At 42.5% G+C, this 27903-nt stretch overlaps 1 protein-coding gene across 1 annotated transcript in view; it reads right to left on the reverse strand.

Annotated features, from left to right (window-relative positions):
* VSIG1 (V-set and immunoglobulin domain containing 1) overlaps positions 1–27903 on the reverse strand; it is a 42697-nt gene that overhangs the window by 766 nt on the left and 14028 nt on the right. The window contains exons 4-8 of the mRNA XM_078064425.1: positions 18131–18294; positions 9094–9292; positions 4158–4313; positions 3634–3753; positions 124–277 (exon numbers count right to left, since the gene is read on the reverse strand). Coding sequence (XP_077920551.1) covers positions 124–277; positions 3634–3753; positions 4158–4313; positions 9094–9292; positions 18131–18283 — 782 coding nt within the window. The 5' untranslated portion in view covers positions 18284–18294. The remainder of the gene's footprint in view (positions 1–123; positions 278–3633; positions 3754–4157; positions 4314–9093; positions 9293–18130; positions 18295–27903) is intronic.

Raw genomic sequence — 27903 nt, forward strand, 5'->3', positions numbered from 1 at the left:
GAGGGGAGTGGAAAGACACCTCTGATATGTTGGTCTAAAGGGGGCACTGAGGAAGAGCTGGTGGATAGAGCTGCGCCCGACAAATGTCAGCGTTCAAGTAAAGACAACAAAGTAAGATCTTACTCGAGTTCTGTGCTGGTTTTTGAATTTCTCTTCCTCTCCTTCCCCTTTGCCTTGGCCTTTGCCTTGCTCCTTGCGAAGCACACAACAGAGATGATAATGGCAGCACCCACTAGGGTACCCACCAGCGCCCCAACAATGATTCCAACTTCCGGATCTAGAAGAAACAAGCAGCTGGTTGGTAAAGTGGAACATACTGTCTGCCCCACACGTGTGCATTTGTGACCAGTGTGGGATATCTGGAGCCCTCATACGGTGGGGGAAATGACTTGTATAGGCTGGAAACCCCTAGAACTCTTGCCAGTTGGACTCACCCTGGCTCAACTGTGGAGCTCACCCATTCGCACTGATACACATAAAGAAGACATATGCCAACTTGGGGGAGGGGGGCGCGGGGCTCACTTTCAAAACAGGGCTGAGGGAAGTGAGTCTTCAAGGGGCCTCTGCTTGACCAATGAAAGAGACCCCACAGAGCTACAATCTGGTAACCAGAGAAAGGACTTCTGATACAGGCAGGGACATTTCACTAGGCTTATGCGGAGCATAGGTGAAGTAGGTCCCTATAAACCTCTCCCTCGGATGCCATGCTCACCAAGGAGCCTCAGGCATTCTGGCCACTGGAAAAGGATATGCCCATTTCCATAAACAGGCATCTGGTCTATTCGATCAGTCTTTGGAAAAACTCAGCAAATGTGTGATGATCCAGCTGAGCACCAGACCTTCCGCTGTCCCTGGGAGACCTTGCCTGAGTTCCGGTGGGCCCATCCCCACCTGCCTCCCTTCAAATAAGGCTGGATATTTTATATTTTGAGATGAGAGGCTAGTTGAGTTGCCTGGTCATTCTTTCAACTTTTTATGATTAAAGGAATCTGTGTGCACGATTTGGAAAGTCTACTAGACTTCTAGCAAAGATGCAGCAGTCCCCGTCCCCGCTCCTCCCCGTCTTTGTGTCCCATTCTCTAGAGGCAACCACTCTTAACTCTTTTCTTTTTTTTAATCATCTGGTATTTGCCCCCATGTTTCTATTGTGCTTGTTTTAACTTTCCAATTTTTGGGGCGCCTGGGTGGCTCAGTTGATTAAGCAACTGCCTTCGGCTCAGGTCATGATCTCAGGGTCCTGGGATCGAGCCCCACATCGGGCTCCCTGCTCAGCAGGAAGCCTGCTTCTCCCTTTCCCACTCCCCCTGCTTGTGTTCCCTCTCTCGCTGTCTCTCTCTCTCTGTCAAATAAACAAATAAAATCTTTAAAAAAAAAAAAAAAAAAGACTGTTTAACTTTCCAATTTTTGTCATTTTTTTTTGATGACTTCCTCCCCTGGAACGGTGGAGATTGTCTTCTTACTCCACCCCACTCACACGTTCTGATATAAGCCATAGCACAAATTGTAGTGACATCAAAGTTCACAGGATTATGACCAGGTAAATATCATTCACAGCTGCAGAACATCATACATCCTATGATTCTTGGTTTTTATTTAAGAATTTTTTTTTTAAATGGGCTCCACGCTGGGAGCCCAACTTGGCACTTGAACTTACAACCCTGAGACTGAGACCTGAGCCGAGATCAAGAGTCAAACGCTTAACCAACTGAGCCACCCAGGCGCCCCCATATTATTATTCCTGTACATTTAAAATTTTTCTTTGAGGTTAATAATTGCCTCATTTGGGGATTTTTTTAAATGTATAACTAGTAACCCCCAACATTTCCACCCAAACCGTCAAAACTCCTTTCAGTAGATTTAAACGCATCCCATAATCTATTGGTTTCTTATGATTTTTTCCCTTGGAGACATCCCTTCTGGAACCCTCCACCCTCCTCCCCCAGCATGGACTGGTTGCCCTCCTAAGCCTGCTGCTGTAGTGTCATCATCCGTCAGCTGCCTTTCACCTTCATCCCTGTTTTATAGATAAAGAAACAGGCTTTGCAAATCCTTTCAAGATCCAGCTCAAAGAGCACTTTGTCAATACAGCTGGCCCTGGCTTTATAAACATAATTAATTGTTTCTTCTTTAGGGTCCTAGAGATCCTGTACAGGTGGCTATTCTAGCATTTAACACATTTTACTGTTTGTCCCTCTAGCTAAACTGTGAGTTCCTTGAGTGTAAGACATAGACCTTATTAATCTCTGTATCTGCATCATCTGTAATAGTTCCTGGCATAGAGTAGATATCAAATTAAGGTTTGAAGGAGGGAGACAGGGAAGCAGGTGGGAAGGGAGGGAGGAAGGGAGGCAGGCAGGCAGGCAAGCAGGCAACCAAATGCCAGCATCATTTAAAAAGAGTATTTGGGCGGAAGCAAGGCTCAAATACAACTCCTGAGTCTCTACAGGTACAGTATAACTACTGGAAAGGCAAAATGGGACTGCGGAAGATACAGAGAGAGACAGCAGAAATGATCAAGGGACTAGGGGGAGAATGAGACCACAGACGAAGACCCAAAAGACATCTCTTCACCTTTGAACAGAAATTAGGTGAATGAAGAAGCAGCCTGGAATTGGAAAATGTTTGATTCAGGACAAGTGAAAGGAAGAAAGCTTAGCTTCCTAGGAGAGCGATGGTCCAAGGGAACTGGCCACCTGGATACAGTATGTATTAGTCACAGATTCAAAGTGAGTTAGGAATAATGAATAGATGACATGATCCTAAGTGTTATTAAGGGATCATTCAAAGGTGTGGCAAGAGGCGCCTGGGTGGCTCCGTCAGTTAAGCATCTGCCTTGGGCTCAGCCCCACAATGGGCTCCTAGCTCAGCGGGGAGCCTGCATCTCCGTCTGCCTGCCGCTCCCCCTGCTTGTGCTCTCTCCCTCCCTCTCTCTGACAAATAAATGAAATCTTTAGAAAAAATAAAAAATAAGGCATCCTGGCCCTGCTAGTCACTACCTGGATAACCTTGGGAAAGTCACTTATCTCCTTGAGTTTCAGTTTCCTTTTCAGCAAAATGAGGCTAACAATATATTGTGCCTCCTAGACAGGGTGGTCGGAGGATTGAGTGAGATAATGCTCACTGCACCTGGCCACGTGCCTGGCACATAATTTGTGCTCCACAGATATTAGCTACTGTGGTTGTAGGTACAAGTGTTATTATTACTACTATTATTAGAGGCAGATCTTAACAAATTGCAGAAGAACTGGAAAGTCTGTGAGCTCCATGTTCAACATAGATTGCCGGTTTCCCCTGGATTCACCAACAGCATCACAAAGAAAATCCAGCCTGTTACTATCCATGGGGCTGCTGTTTTATTTATTAAATAGTAATACCTACTTTTTAGAAATTTCGTGAGGGATAAACAAAAGTTTTGTAAATGCTTTGGGGCAGTATATGGCACATATTAAGTATCATGTAAGCGTTTAGATATTAGGATGATAATAATTCAGCATATCAACCTATAAATAAACCACCAAAATCACCAGAGAGGCAGGAAGGACTAAGCAGGGATCCTAATTAATTCACTTGGTTGGCAGGCGCAGGATACTTGACTTAAGGAGAAAGTGCGTTAAAGTTGGATGATCAACTCACGGGAAGAAGTTAGATCAATTTCACAGGAACTGTTGCCAAGGTTGTTGCTAGCCGTGCACTGGTAATAACCTCGTTCAAAACTGGTCAGATTTCCAATAACCAAAGTCCCAGTGGCTGGGTCTGTCAAAAACAGGATATAGACTTTTGAAATCTCTTATGGAGGGTACAGATCATGTCATCATAGCCGAATCACTCCGTGCCCACCCACTCCCTCACATTGGCCTCCCTTTCTTGAGCTGTCCAGGGTCCCGCTAGACCCCTCAGGACTCTTCCAAAGGTAGTCCACCTGGGACCATGCCTCTTCCCTCCAAATCCACCACCTCTAAGTGAGCCAGAAACAGGCTTGACTACTAGAGGTTGGGGGTAAGACCAGACCACAGTCACCTTGCTAGGAGATCTGCTTTTTCCCTCCCCTTCCCAGAAGACTGAGCTCTAAAGACGAGCAACCAGCCACACACACGTGCCATCCGTCAGCCAACCACACACACCAGGCCTTGCCAGGGGCTGCAGTGGGCTGGACTTACTGAAGTTTCCTTTCACTGGGATGACGTCTCCACCTTCGAGTCTATACCAGTAGTACACAGGGGAAGGTGTCCCAAGCACAGAGAGGCAGGAAAGAGATATCGGATGGCCAGTTTCTGGGACTCCTTGGATGCTGCAAAAGGGCTTAGACGGTTTGACTGTAAGGCAATGACACAGAGTAAAAATGCTGCAGGGGAAGTTGAAACCTGTCACAATCAGCAGCCACTCCCTACTGTCATTTTGTAGACTACCGTGCTGGGCGCTCAGTTTTGAAAGCTTTATGAACTTCCTGTGACCGTTTTCCGATTGTACCGCCAGGTGGGAGTAGAGCACTTCAGGTTCAAGGACCTGCCAGGCACCCGGCCATTAGGATTCTAGCGGCATCTCTTCCTCTTCCGTCTGCCTCCCTCCCCAGATTCATGACCATGAATTTCCGCATTGTGTCTTAAAATACGCCTTTATTAAGACAGCCAAATGGAAGCAAACGCTAAATGACTAAAGACACAGTTTATACATTTGAAGCCCAGTTTTAAGGGAAAAATAGAACCTTTAGATACTTTGAGATTAAGTTGTTATTTATTCTTTTTACAACCTTTGTTTTATCAATGCTGTATCTTTCCTTTCCTTCAGGAGTCACGTTTGGGCATTTATATCTCTGGGGGTGGGTGACCTAAAATTACTGGAGGGTCTGAATTGGCCTGCGTCCCTCATTGGTCGGGGAAGCCCATTTTGGAAGGGGTGTGCTATGCAATGCTGAAATATTTACTCATCTTTCACCCCTTCTGTGTGCCTGGCACGGCACTAGGCACCGGAAATGCCCAAGTAATGTCTGAAGTGGCGTGGGGGGAGTAGTGGGAGATGAGGCCAGAGAGCTGCAGAAGCTACAGCTTGGAGGGCTTTGTATTTCATGTATTTTACACAGACTGCAAGGAGGACCAAGGAAGGAATTTAAGTAGGTGAAGGATGGTGGTCATTTCTAATGCTTTAGACGGTTGGCTCGCACTCTGGGGGTGCCCGAACCAAGGGAGAGGAGGGGGCAGAATCAAAAGGTCTCAAGGAAGTAGAATCGATGGGACTTGGTGGCCAAACGAATAGGGGGCATGAGGAAGAGGGCACAGGCGGTGATGGCTCCCAGGTTTCTGACTTGGACAGCTGGGCTTAGCCCCAGATAAACAGGGGAGGGGCAGGTTTTCTGGGATGGAGGGAGGAGGAGAAAGGGACAATGATACCGTTATTTGGGGACATACTGAGTCTTAGCTGTTTATGAAACATCTCTGTGGGAGGGGTCCTGTGGGAAACCGAGGATCTGGATCTCCTCATTCGTCTTACTGCTCACAGCTTGTCCTAAGCCTCGTGTTACATATAGATAATAATCTGAATTTCAGTACTTACCACCTCACCTTGCTCGTCTTAACTTAGGCGTAAAACCCTTTGGAGGCAGCAGTGAAGAGCACAGCGCTGGATCCACACAGACCACTCTCTGCAGCTTTACTCTGGGTGTGTTTAGGCAAGTACCCTCACCCACCCAAACCTCAGCTGACTCATCTGTATAAATGTGAACAAGAGACCGTCTGGCCTCTGACTAATCCAAACATACTGAATTTAGATAAATAAAATGGTGTCTGTAGTGCCTCGCACATGGAATTGCTCTTGGCCATGGGCAGGACTAATTTCTACTGCCACATTGTATAGTTTTCTACTGAAGTTAATCTTCCAGGCTCAGACTCCAACCCACTGTACACAGGAGTGAGGAGATGGAGACGGCAACTCTCTGAAACCCTGCACCATTCCTATCTTTTAAACAGGTGGTTTTAAATTAAAATAAGTATTTTTCAGGACACCTGGGCGGCTCAGTCGGTTAAGCGTCTGCCTTCGGCTCAGGTCACGATCCCAGGGTCCTGGGATCGGGCCCCGCATCGGGCTCCCTGCTCCGCGGGGAGCCTGCTTCTCCCTCTGCCTCTGCCTGCCGCTCCCCGTGCTTGTGCTCTCTCTGACAACTAAATAAATAAGATCTTTTAAAAAATTAAGTATTTTTCCCTTTAGCTCTTTATTCTCTTTTCCTTACCATTGATTTTCTCGGATGGGGACATCTCATTCGATTTGCTTCCCCTAAGCTAGGCTATTTAACCGGAAGTCCATTGCAAGCATCACTAGATTTAGATACGGCCTGTTTAAAACCATGATGACTTGATGGCCTTTACAGAATTTTGAACAGAAAATTAAATGGGGGTATTTCTAGAGCCCAGAAACAACCCCAGATAGGCTTTTTTTCCCCTGAACACAGTTTCCTCCCTTTATTTTTTATTAACAAAACACTTAGCGAATCACTTTGAACCACGTCCCAAACCTATATATTTTCTACAACTACTGAATCAGGATTGAATTGACATTTCATCCAGCTAACGACCCCAGTAGAACTTTGATGTTTTACTGGCAAAGCCATTGATCTACCATTTAGCATTATTGCTTTCAGCAGAATGGGGGTGGGAGGGAGAGGCTCACCGCAGAAAAATCAATGAAAATGAAAATGCTTCATTGCCCAAGCCTTCCCTCTATTCATCATTTTCTTTTTAGGTGCCAAATCGCAGAAGGAATATGATGCTCATTCCAAACACATACAAAATAATTATTCAAACTTCTACCTGGGTATTTTTCAGAGATGCATTTTCCAAGGCTGTCATACCTAATGGAAGCCTCTCAAATGAACGGTCATCCAAACCACCTGGGCCTTTGCTCATAGCTGTTTCCTTTACCTAAGTCATGCCCTGCCACCTCAGCCCCTATTCTCAAAACTTTTAGAGGGCTGAAACCCCATCTTTTACATCTTTCCATCTCCGTTGTGTGGCACAGTAACCAGATGTGTGTTCAGGATCCGTTGAATGAATTTATGCATGAGGGAGTGGGATCTACGTCCATCACTGTGTCATGGAATGTCTCTGGGCAATGCATTGCTAGGAAGCGTGGTCACTAAGGAAATATCAACACCTCTCCCCACAGTTAGCCTCCCTTACCCCCCGCCCCCACTATGCCCCAACCCTCAGTCAGGGCAAGCAGGACAGAAACTCATAGGCCATAGAACTTGAGAACTGCAAACAGCCTCTGCAATTTTTTGAGAAAATTATCAGTCTCAAGATTTCCAGAAAGCATGTATCTGTACAAGACCTTGGTTCTTACCCCAACTAATAAAAATAGAATTCTTGAGAGTTCCCAAACAAGATAATCCACAGATTCTTCTGCCTTTTACCTTGCCTGGATCCTGGATGCTTAAGGAAAAGTCATGACACAGTCATTGCAGGAACAACGGACCCAAAGACTCATGGGAAAGCAACTTGAAGAGGAAATGACTCTCAACTTCTTAGGATTCTCTGAGCTTTAAACTTAAGAATATTAACCTTCCTGTCTAACTTTAGCTCAGAGATAAAGAGGCTTGGTTTGGACAACCCAGAGCCAGGGAGCAGCAGGAAACCATGAGAGGACTAATCCCTCAAATGCTTTTAATGTGGAATCTCTAGTCTATCGTTTGATCCTCCTAACAAACTTGTGAAGACAGGGCAGGAATTACAACTCCATCTCAAAATGGCCTGAGAAAAGTGGACTGACAGGCCCGAGGCCACTGAGTAGCAAAGTACGAACTAGAACCTAAGCCTTTGGACTCCTAGCATCTGCGCTTCACTGTTTAGTTCCCAGGTAAATGACCAGTCTTCCAAATTGGAACATCAACTCTCCCAGGAAAGGGTTTGTGTGTAATTCTCTTGTCTTCTTCCTGTACCCCAATACCTAGCATGGGGCTCAGCAAAATAAAGGCACGATTGAGCTACCCCACTCTTAAAACTCAGCTCCTGATTACCTTTCCCTCCTTTCCAGATGAGGTTAACTACCAAACCTCATCTGGGGCGTCACCCAGGAGGCAAGCTCAGACAACTCTGGATGGTTCTCCTAGGTGTGCACCTTTTACTAATTGCTGCTTTTCCAAGCCAGTCAATTTTCAAGTCACTGGTTTGATCTAGTTCCTCCTCTCCTGTGATGGATGTACACAGCTTGAAAGGAACAATGACTAGATCGGCTCCATTTGGGATCACTTAGAAATGGGAGAGCCCTCAGCTCAACTGGTTAATTGGTGAGGGTTGACAACTCTTTCCTCTCTCCCTTCAGTACTTCTGAAGGCCTGCAGACAAGACCTTGCTAGGCCTCCAGACAGGAGCAAAGCTCCCATTGTCCTCTCAGAGATTGGAAGGAGAGCTAGACATCCCCCAAAACTGTGAACTCTCCAAGAGCAGAAACCATGCCTCCATCATTGTAAACTTCATGGCTCCTGGCACAAAATAGGAAGCACTCAGTAAATACTGTATAAACGAACCACTCCAGGTGCATTTGAAAATCAGATATGACTTGCCGAATGTCACATAATGAATATCTGTGCCCATATTCTCAACTCTGGCTTAACCTGTGGTCCTTTTTCCAGATAGTGCTAATGTTTTTAAAAGGGACCCTCCTGCCTTTACTCAAAAGAATGATTTCATGGTGGGAATTGTGGCTGGCTTAGGAGAGATCATAAATAGACAGTTATCTCCCCCAGGTAGGACTGGCTCTAATCAGAGGTTCCCTCCAGTTGCTAGTGATCATTTAGTGGGGATGGTATGTCGTCCCATCTGTCCTCATTCCACCCTTCAGAGACATGGATCCCCGGGGGTTGGGTCATCTGCTGTCATTTTGGCAGCACTTTTGGTTTGGCAATTGTTTCAACATGTTTTGTGAGTGATTTCTCAGTGTTACTCTAAGGGTTGGGTTGATGGTGTGTCTCTATTTCCCCAACAAGAAAAGGAGCAGAGAGGATATTTACCCCCTGGGACTTAATTAGCACCATAACTCACTGCCCTGGCTCATTGAAGGTCCTAAGTTGTTCCAAGAAGAGAAAAAAAAAAAAAAAATTGCCCATACCTAACACATTGACTTGGAGGATGCCTTGATTTTTTCCGACAAAGTCAGGGGGGTTGTTAACATCACAGATGTAGACACCACTATCTGCTGGTTGCATATGCGAAATGGTGATAGATGCGTTATCTGGATCGTTGGACCCTACAATTCGATCTTTAAATTGCCCGATGGCTACAGCTTGTCCACCTTCAGAATAGTAAATCTAGGACAGAAAAATGGCAGAAATGAGAACTGGAGAGTGTCCAGGGCTAGGATAAGCTACCCGGAAGCACCCTCCATCCGACATTACCTTTGTTGGCAAGAGGCAACATTCCTACCCACCCCCTCCCGCACAGAACAGATCCCATGGCAAAGGGGGGAGTCTCAATTCAGTGGGGTGCTTTAGCTTTCTCACAGCTGTGCACAACCACCTCCTCATGTGAGCTCACAGCCCTTCTGTGATGTCATCAGAGCAGGGACGTGTGCCGATCTTAGAGATGATAAACAGCTGGAGCTGACAGGGTTCAACTGCTAAGCTTAGGCTAGATCAAGATGCTCACCTGAGGAGTCTACCCGGAGGAAACTCACTGTATAAAACACAAATGCCTGTGGGAAAGCCAAAACCATCATTTTTAACCCCACTTTATAAACTTTTTTTTTTTTTTAATTTACTCAGTGGGACTACGGGACTATTCAGTTTCCCTAAGAGTTAGAATATTCGTACTCCTTTCATACACACCTACTCCTCTGGATAAGCAAACTCGGGTTTATCCTGTTTGTTAGAAGAGTCACATTTCAGAGCAGAGAGGCCCCTGAGAAATCATTTGGTCCCATCCCCTCATAGTGGCCTAGGAAATGCTTCGTCAATGGCGGCTCCTCCCTTTCTCCCCATGTGGCAGGGGGCAGAACTGGAATTATTCTTTCATTTAGACAAATAAGGGCCCTCAAATCCAGAACGATTAAATGACTCATCCAAAGTCACAGGCTTCATTTATTATTACTATGATTTACCACACTCGAGGAAGATCTGGGCTCTAGTCCCATCTCTAGTAAAGATTATGAATAGTTAGATCATAATGGCAACTGTGGGAGCAGCATGGTGAGGTGGAAAGAGGCCTGGTCTAGGAGTCAGATGACCTGGGTTTTAGCCACAGCTCTGCCTCTGACTGTGACATAGGGAAGGTGGGGCCGCCGGTCATGCCTCCATGGCGACCTGCTTTGTGGTGAGAAATAATGTGATTTAAACTCTCCAACCTTTCGTTTCCACATCTGAATGAGGAGCCAGAGCAATGTCCTCCAAATTGAGATGTATTCCCCAGGTATAGGCACATAAGCTGATTTTAGGTGGTACATAAATGAAAACTTACTAGAAAGACACATATCTTGCATATCGCATCTGTGACTTCATGGATATTATTGCTTAGGGTGACACTAAGATAGATATTTAAAAAATTTTTTAAAACCAAGTCACTATAGAAAATGACATTAAATAATACTGCTGGTGACACACAATTATGACAAAAATCGTAAAGATGAGACATAAAGGACTGAAGCTTGGAAATCACTGGACTAGGTGATCCCTGAGGTTTCTTCATCATACACACACATCCTACACACTTTGTTAGTTTCATATAAATGTGTGTCATTCAAGTGATGGTTTATTTTTTAATAAACTGGTATCGCCCTAGTCCAGTGGAACTAATTAATGTTTTCATAAAATCTACTAAAAGGGTCTTATTCATTTAATTCACTCTCCTTACTTTCTAGTGGAAGCTGAAGCCCAGAGAGGTTAAAAAAAAAAAAAAAAAGACACACACACAAAGTTAAGTGAGGAAAGGTCTAGAACCTGGTTCTTCTAACTCCTTGTCCGGTGCTCTTTACCTTAATAGGATAATGAGAGAGGAAAGGCAATCAACAAACCAAAAGATATGATCAAGATAAATTCAGAAATATTCTCCTTCAAATCGAAAGCCAATATAGTTTTAAACGAAAGCAGAAAGGTAGATTCTGAGGGAAAATTCAAAGACCATATTTAAGGAGAAAAAACTTGTCTCTCTCCTCCGGTTGTCTAACATCAACTAGCTTTCTTTCCTGCCCCAAATGAGCCATTTATAATTCAATTTGTCCATTCACACCTACTGAAATCACCAACATTTGCCCCAAAGGGGTCTTGTTGGACTTATAAACTGGAAAGCCAATGTTAACTGAAGGTATTCAAGGGGTCCAGGAGGAGGTTCAGCTGGTCAGAGGTCTATTGCCTTCCTCTGAGTTGACACCCAAGCTATTGGGCTTTCCATTTCACTAGCCAGCATGGGGCTTATTTACTTGCTAATCAACAATCTGAGGCCCTGTGAACTCTTACCTGGAACACAGCCTGCAGGCCATCCAGGAAGCCCTTTTACAATGTAGACATCTGGCTGCTTCCCCTGCTCCCAGGAAGACTGGGGATAAGTCAGCCTGTTTTATGCTGAGGCTCGGCGACATCACAATGAGATACATCAGTCCTGCCTACGGCCCACAGTGAGTGCCAGAGGGTCTGGGAGAAAAGACCTTGTTTCTGCCCAGAGCAGGGAACCAAGAGAGTGTGTGTTTTAGGCCAGGACTAGAACATGCAAAGAAGCCACTGTAAAAGTCTCACCTTTGGTCATGAATCCAGGTGAAATGAGCAGATAAGTTATGAGGCTCTGGACTTGTAACTTCCCTCTAAAAAGGACCCTTCCCATCCCTTCTACCCTCACTCCTCACACCGTCCCCCCATATATCTTGCCCTCTCACAAATAATACTGAAGGGTGTCAGGGATAGGAATGGAGCTAAAGAGGGATAGCAATGGACACCTAAAAGGGAAAGGCCTAGGCCTGAGAAGGAAAGTCCCCAGGGCTAGCCAGTGGCCAGACACACAGATGGAGGGACTTTCTGTTAGGGGAAGTCCAAGCTGTCACACTGTCCTTGTAAAGAAAAAAAAAATAGAAACGTTTTCCTGAAACTGCTTATCTAATCACACAGGAAGTACTGAAACGTGGTGCCATTTTCCACAAAAGAATAATTCTTTGAAAAATCAAAGCTGAACAATGGCCAAGACTCAGCCCATGATCCTGTGGGACTTGTACCTTTTCAAAGAAAGTATATTGTCAATTGAGAGATCAAAGCAAATGAGGTCCAGGAAAAGCCATGGATGTTCCACGGGCCACACATCCTTTGGGGTGGGGGGACAGGGTGGCAAATCTGCTTAAAGAAAAATCCATCCAAGTGTTCCCTTAAGTGGTACTTGTTAATTTGTTGCCCACTTGCCCTTCGTGGCTGCCCTACTCCCCACGCCCCCCAGGTACCCTCTGCTCCTCCGTGATGTTAGAGGCTGACATGTAGTCATAATGACACATTGTTATAAGATCCCCTTTGAGATCATTTCATTCATGGTTTCTAAGGTTGACGACTCTTCAGGAGCCAGATGGATATTAGAAATATGGGAAATAGCTGGGAGGGGCTGATGGATGGTGGTAAGATCACAAGGACAGCGGGGACCATGGTGAACCGGAGAGCCAATACAAACAAGGCTTCCAAACTGTGGAAACAAACAAACAAAATACTGGGCTGGTCAACCAACACGAATCCACTGGTCAAATCGGGCCCAGAGGCCGCCAGTTGTTTGCAACCTCCGATTCATCCTCTTCAATAACAGAAAAGGACACTGAGGCCCCAATAGAGGAAGTGATTTGTCCAAGGTCACACAATTTATAACCAGACCTGGAATTCAGACCTCCTGATTCTCTCCGAATACACAAAAATAGCACTCCTAGTGCTGCTTTGGGCGGGGCGGGTGATTCCTAGGTAATCTTTCCCAACCCTTTTCCTGCCGATTGCTACTATTCATTGGCATGGCACTGCCCATGCCGAGTGGGCCTGCCACCTGATGCCTTCAATGTTTGCCAGCTGCGACAACAGCCTCTCCCCTCCTATGATGCCAAGTTCCTATTCACATGAGGCCATGCAGCTGGGAGCCAGATTTGTCCAAAAAGATTTTTTTTCCCCCTCAGCTTTGTGACACAGTTCTCTAACCAGAGGTTGGAATATAAACAAGAAGGGTTGAAAGAATTCAGTCTGCTTTCTGTTTGAGTCTGAGTTGGAATTAATAAATGCATTTAGCCTCCAGAGCTGCTTTTGTGGGTTCCTTTTGGAAATGTGGAGGGTGTGGAAACCCACAGTAAAGCACCCATTCTTTCCCTTCAGCTTCTCGTTTTCCTGCACTACTCATAAAGGGGCTAACTGTGGGAGGGGAGGAGGGGGGGAGTGGCAATGGTCTCAAGCCCCGCACTTTTTCTGGACTGTTCTTGGGGTGAGGGTGGGGGTTGAGATTGCACATGGAAGGGAAAGAACACCAAAAGATAGACATCCCTGCCTTCAAACCACTCCCTTCCCAGGCTGCCATTTGCCTGAGGTCCCCACCATTTGAACTGCTTCTTTGGGGTGAAGGCATGGAACAAGTCTACACTTAAAGGATTTTCTTTGGAAGAGAACAAAATGAATTAGTATCACCAGTCCCTAGCACCTCAGCGTTAGATTGATTGATCAGGTTTAGCAAGAATATACACCTGAGGCCATGGGATACAGAACAGATAAATTTTGATGGGAGGGGGTGGTGGGAAGGGAAGAATGTGGACTGTTTCTCAATGGGAGTGACACTGGTATTTTGGGCAGACCGTTCTTTCTCCTGTGGGTTTAGCCTGCGTATTGCAAGACATCTAGCACCTCTAGCTCCCACCTACTAACTGCCAGCAGTGACTCTCATTTATAACCATTACACCAACACCCCCCTCATTTTCAAATGCATGTGAAGAGATGGTACACCCCCACCCTGCCAACATTTGGGAAGCATTTGATATAATGCTATCTGAAGAGGACAGTCCAGGTGGGGAGAATTTGAACAGCCAGAGAATACGAAGACACTAGGTTCTAGAAGGGAGTTGTCCACATTAAATGTATGCTGGGGAGATGAAAATGGCAACAGGTTTCATCCACTAAGGATGTTCTAAGTATTGTCTGCGAGACCCATGCTAAGTAGGATCAATGCCTGTTCTGTTCATGGGCAGGTGAGGTCTCTTTAGTTTTACCAGTTACTGGCTGGGTGGAAGAGGAGAAAATTGGTGTGATCAGAGGGGCACCAAACTACCCAAAACTTCCATGTTAGCCTGCCTGTTCCAGGGCCTAGAGTCTTCAGCTGAAAGTCTCTGCTGAGGGACTGATCATCTGAAACTGTCCCTGTCTTCTGAGAGGAGGGCTTCTCTAAGAGGAGGACCGTGCTAATAAATGTCCTGTCCCTCCTGGTCAGAAGACTTATGGGATACTTCTGTAGTCCCCATTCACCAAAGGAACCCCTTGGAGGGGATAGTCAGTAAGTGGTAACACCCTCCCCTGGGTATGGAGAACCACTATGCCTTGGAGTCAACTGCTCCTTTAACACAATGATTTTGGGGTAGGAGAAGAATGCGAGCCTATGGCAAGAGTGGGCCCCTGCCCTGCTAGAGGCAGCAATAAGTCCCTGAGCCTTTTGGAGGAGGCTGAGAAGAAGTCCAGACATGGGTGTGAGAAGGCAAACTCAAGACTGTCCCAGTTTTGCCAGGAGCCTGTGCTGATCTGGGCTGTTACCAAACTTGGACCATCCATCCCACTCCTAAAGGCTGGTGCCATTGCCCTAGATATTCCAAACAATGAAGGGGTCCAGTAGTACACCAATTGGTGTTCTTACCTGAGAGGTCCAGCTACATCTTCCCCGAGCGTCTCTTGCATGCGCCATATTTAGACACTGACTGACTGCCTTTTCCTCCATACCCTCAGTATTGAGGCACGGGCTGTGCTGTGTTTGAGCAGAAATGGGTGGGTCTGAGAGCTGAATGCTACATGATATACTGCCGCATCAACCCAGGAGTTGAAGTGAATCACTCAGTGATCAGTCTGGCAACATCTTACTCCCATAAATCAGGAAATTGTCTAATAGCACAGCAGTCTCTTTTTATCACCCCCAAAATGTTCACCAGCCATCCCTAGATTAGCATACAACATGCTCTACAGAATTCTGAATGCATGGAAGTACTCAAAGAAGAAACAAATTCGAAATAGAGGCCAAATCCCATTTTGAAAAATACCATCTCAATTGAAGATGTCTACAACTTCTTTGTTGAGCGGACTCTGTTCAGGGAGAGGAGCAGGCAGAGAAGGCTAACGCCTCCCTTCAGCCACGGGAACCTGGCAGGCGGTGAAGCAGGAAACTAATCCTGGGCCAGGACTCCCCCAAGAGCTCTGTCCCAGCTGTTGAGCTATACTAAATATCTTTGTTGGGCCGGATCCCTAGCGCCCATGATGCAGGGGGTCTGGATGGGCTAGGGATTTTACAAAATCACCATTTTGTAAGTAATGATACTACTAATAATAGCTCACATTCGTTGAACGGCTACTATGTGGAAGACTTCCCAGTGCTTTACAAGCATCATCTCATTTAATCTTCACAGTAAACCTATGAGATAGGTAAGTAGCCCCATTACACAGATGGGAAAACTGACCCTCTGAAAGGTCAGCTGACTTGTCTAAGGTCATCCAGCCAGCAGCTAAGTAGCAGAGCAAGGAGTAGAACCAATAGCCATCAGGAAGTTTCCACTGGTGCTCCAAAACTACTCATCTGGAAAAGCAGAGAGAAGCACATGCCTGCAGGGTATGGGGAAAAAGGTGAGAGCCTCCAGTTCTTTGGAGGTAGAGACCTAAGGACGGTTGAAATGGGGACCTTGCTGGGGCAAGCTAAAACAAGATGGAAAAAGAGAAAGAAGAGGAAGCTTGACTTTTTGGAGGTGGTTTTCACTGTCTCTAAGCCAAGAGCTAGACCACCCCCCACCCACCCTGTCTCCTATGCAGCTAAGGCACAGGCATAACAAAGGTCTCATGCATCAGAGAAATATCTAAAACATTTTAAGATCAAGAAGAATGTTCTCACTGAATCAGCGGCTCAGTGCAGAGGAGCTCCTTTGATTTGGACATCTCAAAAGCCTAGATACCTTAAATTACTTGCCTTGCCTGTACCTGACATTTTGAAGAATGAGGCAAATGGCAAGTAAATAAGCTACTCAGTAAATACACACTTGTTACTAAAGTTTCTTTCCAAAGTGCCTCTAACAGATGTCCTGAGGTCAAGCCACACCCCGTTCGATCACCTACACCTTCTGTGCATCTCCAGTTCTAGAAAAAACCCATTGCTGGTCACAAGATCCTTCTGCCCTGCATCTCCCAACTCAGAACTACTTGGTTCAACCAAGGGATGGCCTTGTAAAGTCCAGTGTCAGAGGAGGCATAAAGAACAATTTGTATTTTTGAATGCAGGTTGGCCTGGCCTCACTTCCAGGCAGTCGAGGACAGCTGGATTTGAGGACCACACATAAAAATAATTCAAAATATATTGGCAAGGCTTCTCTAACTTCAGCCCCTACTGGCTAAATGGGAAGGACTTCAAGCCTACAGATAAAGAATGCATTGAAAAGACTATTCAGAAAACTGAATTTTAAAAAGGAAGAAAGTTCATGTGATTATTGCCATCCACAATACAAGAGAGCAACCTGCAAAGGGATGATTTCTCAGTTGATTGCAATATGTGAGGTCTTGGGTCAGGGCATCCGGGTGACAAAAGAGGTAAAATCACTGTTGTTGTTGTTGTTGCTGCTGCTTAAGATGATAAAGGTGTTTACAAGGGAGAAAACTTACAGGCCTTTATATTTTTCCCAAGCCTTTTCACATGCAGCATGTCAGCTGGTTCCCCATGAGATATATAGAAGAGCGTTAGCATTCCACCATGTTTTGAAGAGAGGCACAGAGTGATTCAGATGCATGTCTGAGGTAACCAGTGCTAAGCAAAAATGTTGAACACTGACTAGAGGGTGGCATTAATGAAATCACCTCTTGAACAGTGTTTCCTGCTACGAAAGTGTTCAGGACCTCTGGTAAAGAGAGGATCTAGCACCTCCAAAGGACCAGAGATGGCTGAAGCCACACTGGCCAAGGTGTGGCTCCTCCAAGCTAGCAGCCTCCTTCTTCTCTACCTCTGTCCTTCAACCTCCTCTAGTCCATTCAGCTCGCTCTCCATTTTTCTACTAATCAAAACCCCAATTCAACTCCATCCAACTATTCCAAGCCATACTGATTTGTTTCTTCTCTGAACTCCTTGTTTTGGATCATATATCTTTTTGAAAATCTGATGAAAGCTATAGGCCTCTTCCCTTAGGGGATATGTGTTCGCAGACATGTTGCACACTCATGCAGACTTCTGCATGCATTCTCTCTCTCTCTCTCACACACACACACACACACACACACACACACAACTTTGAGTATATAATTTTCGTCCTTGGGCTAATTTAAAAAGGAATTACCCTTAAGGCCAGATGAAAAAAACCTGAAAATAGACAAGCTTACAGGTAGAACATTTTCCTTTGACTTTCACCCACTTTCTTCTAGCAACCTCTGACCCCTAACCCCAGCCTATTTGCCCTATCCTCTACCCTCTAGCTTCTTGTTGCCCTTGGTTACTCAGGATTCATCACTACCTTGGCCCTTCTCCACCCATCTGGGAGGCTCATTCCATCAGGATTCATCTAGCACAATGAGCTAGCTCACTTGAGGGGCAGATCCCAGATACGACATTTGACAGAGATCAGCAGATCAAGTAGGACGTGTATTTGAACTGGGGTCTTCTGGAAATAATAGGGAGATTATTTGGGGGGAGGAGGAGGCTTTTCAGAACTACTGCTTATTTCACCTAGGAGAAGGACCATTCCTGTCTACTCTAGAAAACATGATACACCAGCTGCTGACCTACTCAGATTTGAGATAACAGGCTATAACTGAATATGAAGAGAGGACAAAGGCCACATCACATACATGATGGTCTTCCCTAAACAACTATCTTCAAACTTTTTGTACCTAAGATTCTGCCACTGTTGTCACTGGTTTACCACTCCTTCACACACTGACCCCAACAGTTTATGTCAGAACTACTACAGGGGAATAGTTGAGGTGAAAAGTCCTTACGGAAGCTGGCGGTAAGTCCTTCTTGTGAAAGAATGACCACTGGATCGAGAGCTGGTCCCGGGAGGCCACAGTGCTGGTGTAGGTGCAGACAAGTGTAACATCGGATCCAACAGTCACATTCACAACACTGTTTGGGATGGTCACCTGCACCATATTAACTTGACCTGAAAAAATAATCATCAAAAAGAAAATGGTACACTCTCACATTCTGAGGACACTCTTTCATTACAAAGCACTTTCAATGACATCTCGTTTGAGGTATCCAAGGTGAGGAGGAGGAGGTAGAATGAACTGTACAGGAAAGCTGAGCCAGCAATTGGCGTGGGGGTAGGGGAGTTTCTAACAAATTACAATGTAATGAAACTCAAATCCTATGTGATGGTGAGGTAATAACACCGAACTGCTAGTTCTTCTGTATAAGGATGGCCTTAAACAGAGGTTCTTAAAATGTTGTCCAGGGACCTAAAAGGTCCATGAATATGGGGAAAAACTAATCCAGGTTGCCCAGGACTAACGGATTTCTTGGATGTGGAACTTTCAGGGTTTTTTTCTTCCAAGTTTTTATTTAAATTGAAGTTAGTTAACATATAGTGTAGTATTGGTTTCAGGAGTAGAATTCAGTGATTCATCACTTACATACAATACCCGGAGCTCATCCCAGCAAGTGCCCTCCTTAATGCCCGTCACCCGTTTAACCCATCCCACCACCCACCTCCCCTCCAGCAACCCTCAGTTTGTTCTCTATTGTTAAGAGTCTCTTATGGTTTGCCTCCCTCTCTGTTTTTATCTTTTTTATTTTCCTTCCCTTCCCCTATGTTCATCTGTTTTGTTTCTTAAATTCCACATAGGAGTGAAATCATATGGAATTTGTCTTTCTCTGACTGACACATTAGCACATGGACTAGTTCCGTCCATGTTGTTGCAAATGGCAAGATTTTATTCTTTTTGATGGCTGAGTAATATTCCAGTGTGTGTGTGTGTGTGTGTGTGTGTGTGTGTGTGTGTGTGTGTGTGCATGTGCTAACTCTTATTTATCCATTCATCAGTCGATGGACATTTGGGCTCTCTCCATAATTTGGCTATTGTGGACATTGCTGCTATAAACATTGGGGTGCATGTACCCCTTAGAATCAGTATTTTTGTATCCTTTGGATAAATACCTAGTAGTGAGATTGCTGGGTCATAGGGTGGTTCTATTTTTAACTTTCTGTTTTCCAGAGTGGCTGCACCAGTTTGCATTCCCACCAACAGTGTAGGAGGGTTCCCCTTTCTCCGCATCCTTGCCAACATCTATTGTTTCCTGAGTTGTTATTTTAGCCATTCTGACAGGTGCGAGGTGGTATCTCATTGTGATTTTGATTTGTATTTCCCTGATGATGAGTGATGTTGAGCATTTTTTTCATGCGTCTGTTGGCTATTTGTATGTCTTCTTTGGAGGAACTTTCAGTTTTAAAACCAGGTCTCAGGCAAACCATACTGGTTTTGCTAGGATGTTCAGTGCTTAAACCTGGAAAATCGCAGAAAAACCAGGATGAGTTGGTCACCTTATCCCTAAGACCATTTTGAGAGGCTTTAAGATCAAAATGATATTAATAATAATACCAAGAGGTTATTTTTCTTTTACACTCTCATCCTCTCATGAGTGTACAGTGGAGTGTTCCACTAGCTACTGATGATGGTGATAGTGATTCATTGCTTTCGCAGCTAATGGAATGTGTGCTTGTGTATTTTTGTTTAAATAATTTTTAGTTTTAATTTCTAATTCAGTAAATATAGGTAGAAATAAGTGACAGAGCAAAAATTCCTTGGGGGTCCTCCGTAATTTTTAATTGAAAATTTTACTGAGATAATAGTAGATTCACATGCCGTTCTAAGAAACAGCACAGATATTCCATGTACACTTTACCCAGCCCCCCATAATAGTATCATTTTATAAAACTATACTATAATATCACAATTAGGACACTGGCATTGATACAATCCACCGATCTTATTTGTATTTCTCCAGTTCTACTGGTACTCAAGTGTGTGTATGCACTTAGTTTGATACACTTTTGTCACATGTGTAAGTTTGTGTATCTCCCATCACAATCAAGATACTGAACAATTCCATCACCACAAAGATCCCTGATGTTGCCCTTTTATAATCACACTCACCTCTCCCTTCTGCACCCCATCCCTGATTCTAAGCATTGGCAGCCACTAATCCGTCTTTCATTTATAAAATTTTGTCATTTTGTAATTTTTCAGGAGGGGCTTTTTTTACTCATCATAATTACCTAGCAGTGTACCCAAGTTGTATTGGTAACTCATTGCCATTTATTGGTTAGGAGTATTTAATCTGTTTAACAATTCACCCATTTAGGAACATCTAGGTTGTTTCCAGGTTTGGGCTGTTGGATAAAACTCCGATGTACAGATTTTTGTGGGAACATAAATTTCTATTTCACTGGGATAAATTGCCAAGAGTGCAACTGATGGGTTAGATGGTAGTGACATGTTTAGTTTTATTAAAAACAGAAACAAGGGTGCCTGGGTGGCTCAGTCAGTTGAGTGTCCGACTCTTGATCTCAGCTCAGGTCTTGATCTCGGGGTCATGGGTTCAAGCCCCATGTTGGGCTCCACACTGGGCAAAGGACCTACTTAAAAAAATACAAAAAGCAAAAAACAAACAAGCAAACCGAAAACCAGCCACATTGTTTTCCAGAGTGGCTATACCAATAAACATTTCCACCAATAACATATGAGTGGTCCAGTCTCTCCACATCCTCTCTAGTCTCTGGTGTTGTCACTATCCTCTACTTTAGCCATTATAATAAGTGGGTAGTAATATATCATTGTGATTTTAATTTTTCTTTCCCTGATGCAATTTAATGATGCTAAACAACTTTTAATGTGATAATTTGCCATTTGTATATCTTCCTCAGTGAAAGGTCTGTTCATATCTTTAGCACATTTTCTAATTGGATTGATTATTTAATTTTCAACTGGTGAATTTTGGGAGTTTCTTTATATAATCTAGATTCCAGTCTCTTCTTGGGTAGAGACAGTTTTATTTCTTCCTTTCCAATTTATATGTTTTTTATTTCTTTTTATTACCTTATTGCAGTGGCTATAACTTCCAGTACTTTACATGTACAACATGTACATAATACAAAACATGTTAGCTGTTAGGTTATTTGTAGATGCTTTTAATCAAGTTGAGGTAATTCTCCTTTGTCATGGGTTAAATTGAGTCCCACCAAAAGATATGTACAAGTTCTAATTCCTGATATCTGTGCATGTGACCTTATTTGGAAATAGGGTCTTTGCAATGTAATTAATTTAAGGATCTTGAGATGAGATGATTCTGGATTTAGGGTGGGCTTTAAATCCAATGATTGCTGTCCCCATAAGAAAAAGGAGAGGGAGATTTGACACAGATACACAAAGAGAAAGGCCATATGAAGATAAAATCAAACATTGGAGCATTGTATATAGACACAAAGAGACACCAAGAATTTCTAGGAGCCAAGTAGCAGAAAGGCATGGCACAGATTCTCCTTCAGAGATTTTAGAGAGAAACAATATTGCCAAAGCTTTAACTTCAGAATTTCAGCCTCCAGAACTGTGAGAGAATAAATTTCTCTTGTTTTAAGCCACCCAGTTTCTGGCAATTTGTGACAGCAGCTCTTGGAAACGAACACACCTTTTATTGCTTAACTTGTTGAGAGTCTTTATCATGAATGAGTATTGGATTTTGTCAGATGCTCTTTCTGTATCAATTGATAGAATCATTTGCTTTTTTTCTTTAGCCCAGTTGATATGATAGATTACACTGAATGACTTTGAGTGTTGAGCCAGCCTTACATACCTGAAATAAATCCCACTTGGTCATGGTGTAGAATTCTTTTTAAACATAGTAGGATTCAATTTCCTAATGTTTTGTTGTGGGTTTTTGAGTCTAAGTTCATGAAAGAATTTGTTCTATAGTTTTCTATTTCTGTACTGTCTGTCTGGTTTTAGTATCAGGGTAATACTAGCCTCATAAAATTAGTTGAAAGTGTTCCCTCCTCTTCTATGTTTTGGAAGAGATTGTGTAAAATTGTTGTTAATTATTTTTTTAAATGTTTGGTAGAATTACCCAGTGAAAGTATCTAGGCCTGGCTATTTCTTTTTCAGTAGCCTTTTAAATTATGAATTCAATTTCTTTAAGGGTTTGGGGATATTCAGATTATCTATTTTATATTGGGTGAGTTTTAGTAGTTTGTTGTTTTGGGGGAATTGGTCCATTTCTTCTAATTTGTCAAATACATGAATGTAAAGTTGTTCACAGTATTTCCTTATTATATTTTTAGTGACTTCAGGATCTGTGCTGATATCCCATATTTCATTTCTGATATTGGAGATTTGTGTCTTATCTCTTTTTATTTTTACCAATCTTGCTAGAGGTTTGTTAATATTATTAATCTACTTTGTTCAAAGAACCAGATTTTTGTTTCATTTAATAATTTTCTTATTTCAATTTCATTGATTTCAGCTCTTTATTACTTCCTTTCTTCTCTTTGCTTTGGGTTTATTTTACTCTTCTTCCAGTTCCTTGATGTAGAAACCTCAATTATTGACTTGACACTTTTCTTAATTTCAAATGGAAGCATTTAGTGCTATAATTTTCTCCCTCAGCACTGCTTTAGTTGCATATTACATATTTCCATATGTTATGTTTTCATTTTAATTCAGCTTTATGTATATTCTTTAAATTTCCTTTGAGATTTCCTTTTCAGTCCATAGGTTATTTAGAAGTGTGTTGTATAATTTCCAACTGTTTAGAGACTTTCTTGTTCTCTTTCTGTTCTTGATTTCTAGTTTGATTCCATTGTGCTCAGAGAACAGACTCTGCATGATTTTAATTCTTTTACATTTGTGGAGGGTTTTTTTTATGGCCAAGCACATACTCTATCTTGGTAAATATTCTGTGGGGGCTCGGGGAAACAAGTGCATTCTGCTATGGTTGGGTAAAGTGTTTTATACAAAGAGATATATTTTAAAACATTATGGGGACGCCTGGGTGGTGCAGTCATTTAAGCATCTGATTCTGGTTTTGTCTCAGGTCATGATCTCAGGGTGGTGGGATCAAGCCCAATGTCAGGCTCCTTGCTCAGCATGGAGTCTGCTTAAAGATTCTGTCTCTCTCTCTCTCTCTCTCTGCCTTTCCCTCATCTCTCAAATAAATAAATCTTAAAAAATAACCCACTATGAATACTCACCAAGATAGACCACATTATGGGCCTTAAAACAAATCTTAACACATTTAAAAGAAGAGAAATCACACAATGTCTGCTCCCAGACCACAATGGAATTAAAGTAGAAATAAATTAACAAAAAGATTACTGGGAAGTCCCAAAATACATGGAGATTAAACAACACACTTCTAAAGAACACATGAGTCAAAGAAATCTCAAGAGAAATTTTAAAATATTTTTAATTAATGCAAATGAAAACACAACTTATAAAAATTTGTGGTATGCAACAAAAGCATCACTTAGAGGGAAATTTGCAGCATTAAATGCATATATTAGAAAACAAGAAAGATCTAAAACCAATCATGTAAGCTTGCACTTTAGGAAACTAGAAAAAAAGAACAAATTAAATCCAAAGCAGAAGAAAATGCATAATAAAAATTAGAGCAGAAATCAATGAAATTGAAAACAAGAAATCAATACAGAAAACCAATGAAACCAAAACTGGCTATTGGAAAAGATGGTAAAATTAAAAAGACTCTAACTTGGCTAAGAAAAAAGTACAGTGAACACAAATTGCTAATATCAGAAATGAAAGAGAGCATGACTATAGATACCATGGACATTAAAAGGATAATAAAAGAATACTAGGAACAGCTCTATGCCTACAAATTTGATAAGCTAGATGAAATGGAGCAATTCCTTGAAAAACACAACCTACTAAAACTCACACAAGAAGTAGACAATTTTGGCAGGCCTATATCTACTCTGTATCTACTAAAGAAATTGAATCCATAATTAATAACCTTCCAAAACAGAAAGCATTAGGCCCAGATGGGTTCACTGGTGAATTCTACCAAACATTTAAGGAAGAAATTTTAACAATTTTCTACAATCTCTCTCAGAAGATAGAACAGAAGAAATATTGCCTAACTCATCCTATAATGTCAACATCACCCTAATACTAAAACCAGACAAAGACATTACAAGAAAACTATAGACCAATATCTCTAATGAACACAGATGCAAAAATCCTCAACAAAATACTAGTAAATCAAATCCAACCATGCATAAAAATAATCCCACACCATGGCCAAGTGGGATTTATCTCAGGTATGCAAGGCTGGCTCAAAATTTGAAAAAGAATTAATGCAATCTATCACATGAACAGGTTTTTAAAAATCACATGATCGTGGGGCGCCTGGGTGGCTCAGTCATTAAGTGTCTGCCTTCGGCTCAGGTCATGATCCCGGAGTCCTGGGATCGAGCCCCGCATCGGGCTCCCTGCTCCGCGGGAAGCCTGCTTCTCCCTCTCCCACTCCCGCTGCTTCTGTTCCCTCTCTCACTGTGTCTCTCTGTCAAATAAATAAATAAAATCTTTAAAAAAAATAAAAAAAATCAATCACATGATCGTATCAGTATATGCAGAAAAAGCATTTGCCAAAGTCCAACATCCATTTGTGATAAAAACTCTCAACTGGGAATATAGGGAAACTTCCTCAACTTGATCAAGAACATCTGCAAAAAAACCTGCAGCTAACATCATCCTTTATGAGAAACTAGAAGCTTTCCTACTAAGATCAGGAGCAAGACAAGGATGTTACCTCTCGTCACTCCTTTTCAACCTCATTCTGGAAGTTCTACCTAATGCAATAAGATACAAAAAGGAAACAAAAAGTATACAGATTGTGAAGGAAAAAAACAGATGACGTGATTGCCCATGTAGAAAAAATCCAAAAGAATCAACAACAACAAAGAAAACTTACGGAACTAATACCGATTAAAGCCAGTTTTCAGGATACAAGATTAATGCACAAAAGTTAATTGCTTTCCTATATACTGGCCATGAACATGTGGAATTTGAAATTGAAAACACAATACCATTTACATTAGCGCCCCTTAAAATGAAATACCTGAGAATAAATCTAACAAAATCTGTACAAAAGCTATATGAGGAAAACTAGAAAACTCTGATGAAAGAAATTAAAAAAAAAAACCACACAAATAAATGGAGAGGTAATCTATGTCTCAATAGAATAGGAAGACTCAATATTTTTAAGATGTCAGTTCTTCCCAACTAGATCTATCAAGTCAATGTTATTCCAATCAAAATCCCAGGAAGTTATTTTATGGATATTGGCAAGGTTATTCTAAAGTTTGTATGAAGAAGTAAAAGACCCAGAATAGCCAACACAATATTGAAGAAGAAAAATTTGGAGGACTGACACTACTTCAAGACTTTCTATAAAGCTATAGTAATCAACTGAGGGTTCTAGAGGGGAGGGGGGTGGGAGGATGGGTTAGCCTGGTGATGGGTATTGAGGAGGGCACGTTCTGCATGGAGCACTGGGTGTTATGCACAAACAATGAATCATGGAACACTATATCTAAAACTAATGATGTAATGTATGGGGATTAACATAACAATAAAAAAATAAAAAAAAAGCTATAGTAATCAAGACTGCATAACACTGGTGAAAAAAATAGACAAATAGATCAATGGAACACAATAGAAAGCCCTGAAATATACCCACATAAAACAGTCAGCTGATCTTTGACAAAGGAAAGAGCAAAGGCAATACAATGGAACAAAGATAATCTTTTCAACAAATGGTGCTGGAACAACTGGATGCCTATGTACAAAAAATGAATCTAGCCACAGACCTTACACCCTTCACCAAAATCATCTCAAAATGGATCACAGCTCTAAATGAAAAAAGCAAAATATAAAACTCCTAGAATAAAACATAGGAGAAAATCCAGATGATCTTGGTATAGTAATGAATTTTTTTAAAAGATTTTATTTATTTATTAGAGAGAGAGAGAGAGAGAGAGAGAGCATAAGAGGGGGAGGGTCAGAGGGAGAAGCAGTCTCCCCGCCGAGCAGGGAGCCTGATGTGGGACTCAATCCCGGGACTCTAGGATCATGACCTGAGCCAAAGGCTGTTGCTTAACCAACTGAGCCACCCAGGTGCCCCAAGTAATGAATTTTTTAGATATACCACCAAAGGCACAATCCATGAAAGAAATAATTGATAAGCTGGACTTTATTAAAACTAAAATATTCTGCTCTGCAAAAGATACTGTCAAGAGAACGAGAAGACTAAAGCCACAGACTAGCAGAGACTATTTGCAAAAGACATATTTGATAATGGTCTGCTATCCAAGATATACAAAGAACTCTTAAAACTCATTAATAAGAAAACAAACAACCACATTAAAATGGATTAAAGACTTCAACAGACATCTCACCAAAGATGATATACAGATGGCAAATAAACATATGAAATGATGCTTCACATCCTATGTCATCGGGGGATGCAAATTAAAACAATGCGATACTACTACAGACCCATTAGAATGGCCAAAATCCAGAATACCGACCGACAACACCAAATGCTAGTGAGGATCTGGAACAACAGGAACTCTCATTCATTAATGGTGGGAATGCAAAATGGTACAGGCATTTTGGAAGACAGTTTGGTGTTTATTTACAAAACTAAACACACTATTACCATACTCTCCAGCAATTATGCTCCTTGGTATTTACCCAAAAAAGTTGAAAATTTATATCCACACAAAAATCTGCACATGAATGTTTATAGCAGCCTTATTTATAATTGCCCAAACTTGGAAGCAACCAAGACATCCTTCAGTAGGTGAATGGATTAATAAACTGTGGTATATAGGGGCGCCTGGGTAGCTCAGTCAGTTGAGTGTCCGACTCTTGATTTTGGCTCAGGTCATGATCTCAGGGTCCTGGGATCAAGTCCCGTGGGATCCCTACTCAGTGGGGAGTCTGTTTGCGGATTCTCTCTCTCGATTTCTCTCTCCCTCTGCCCCTCCGCCCACTTGCACTCTCTTGCTCTCTCCCTCTAAATATAAATAAATCTTTTTAAAAATACTTTTAAAAATAAAATAAAAATACATAAACCGTGGTATATACAAACAACAGAATATTATTCAGTGCTAAAAAGAAGAGGTATTAAGCCATGGAAAGATATGGAGGGACATTAAATGCATATTACTAGGTGAAAAAAGCCAATCTGGAAAATCTATATACTATATTATTTCAATTCTGTTATTCTGGAAAAGGCAAAACTATAGAGACAGTATAAAGATCATCGGATTCAAGGGGTTAATGGGGAGGAAGGCATGAATAGGTGGAGCACAGAGGATTTTTAGGGCAGTGAATATATTCTATATGATAATATATGGCAGATACATGCCATTATACATTTGTCCAAACCCGCAGACATTTTGTCTATCATGTTAGGAAACTCCCATTTAAATCTGTCATTTTAGCAGACAGTCTCTTTTCTTTGGTTTCATGTTTTACCCACAGGGCTCAGCCTACTTTTGTGGGCTGGGATTCTAATGCTAGTTTCATTTCCAGAGTCTCTGCAGTGTTGTTTTGGTCTCTTTGGTTTATCCGCTATCACTAGGGCTTCTGTTTGTCTCTGATTCTTTTGCCTGAGGGGGTGGAAGGGTTTCCCCAGGTCAGGTTGCTGGGGGTCTCTCAGTGGGGGATCAGTATGGTGGGACACTCCTACT

Source organism: Halichoerus grypus, chromosome X, assembly GCF_964656455.1.
Source record: "Halichoerus grypus chromosome X, mHalGry1.hap1.1, whole genome shotgun sequence".
In the NCBI taxonomy this organism is placed as follows: domain Eukaryota; kingdom Metazoa; phylum Chordata; class Mammalia; order Carnivora; family Phocidae; genus Halichoerus; species Halichoerus grypus.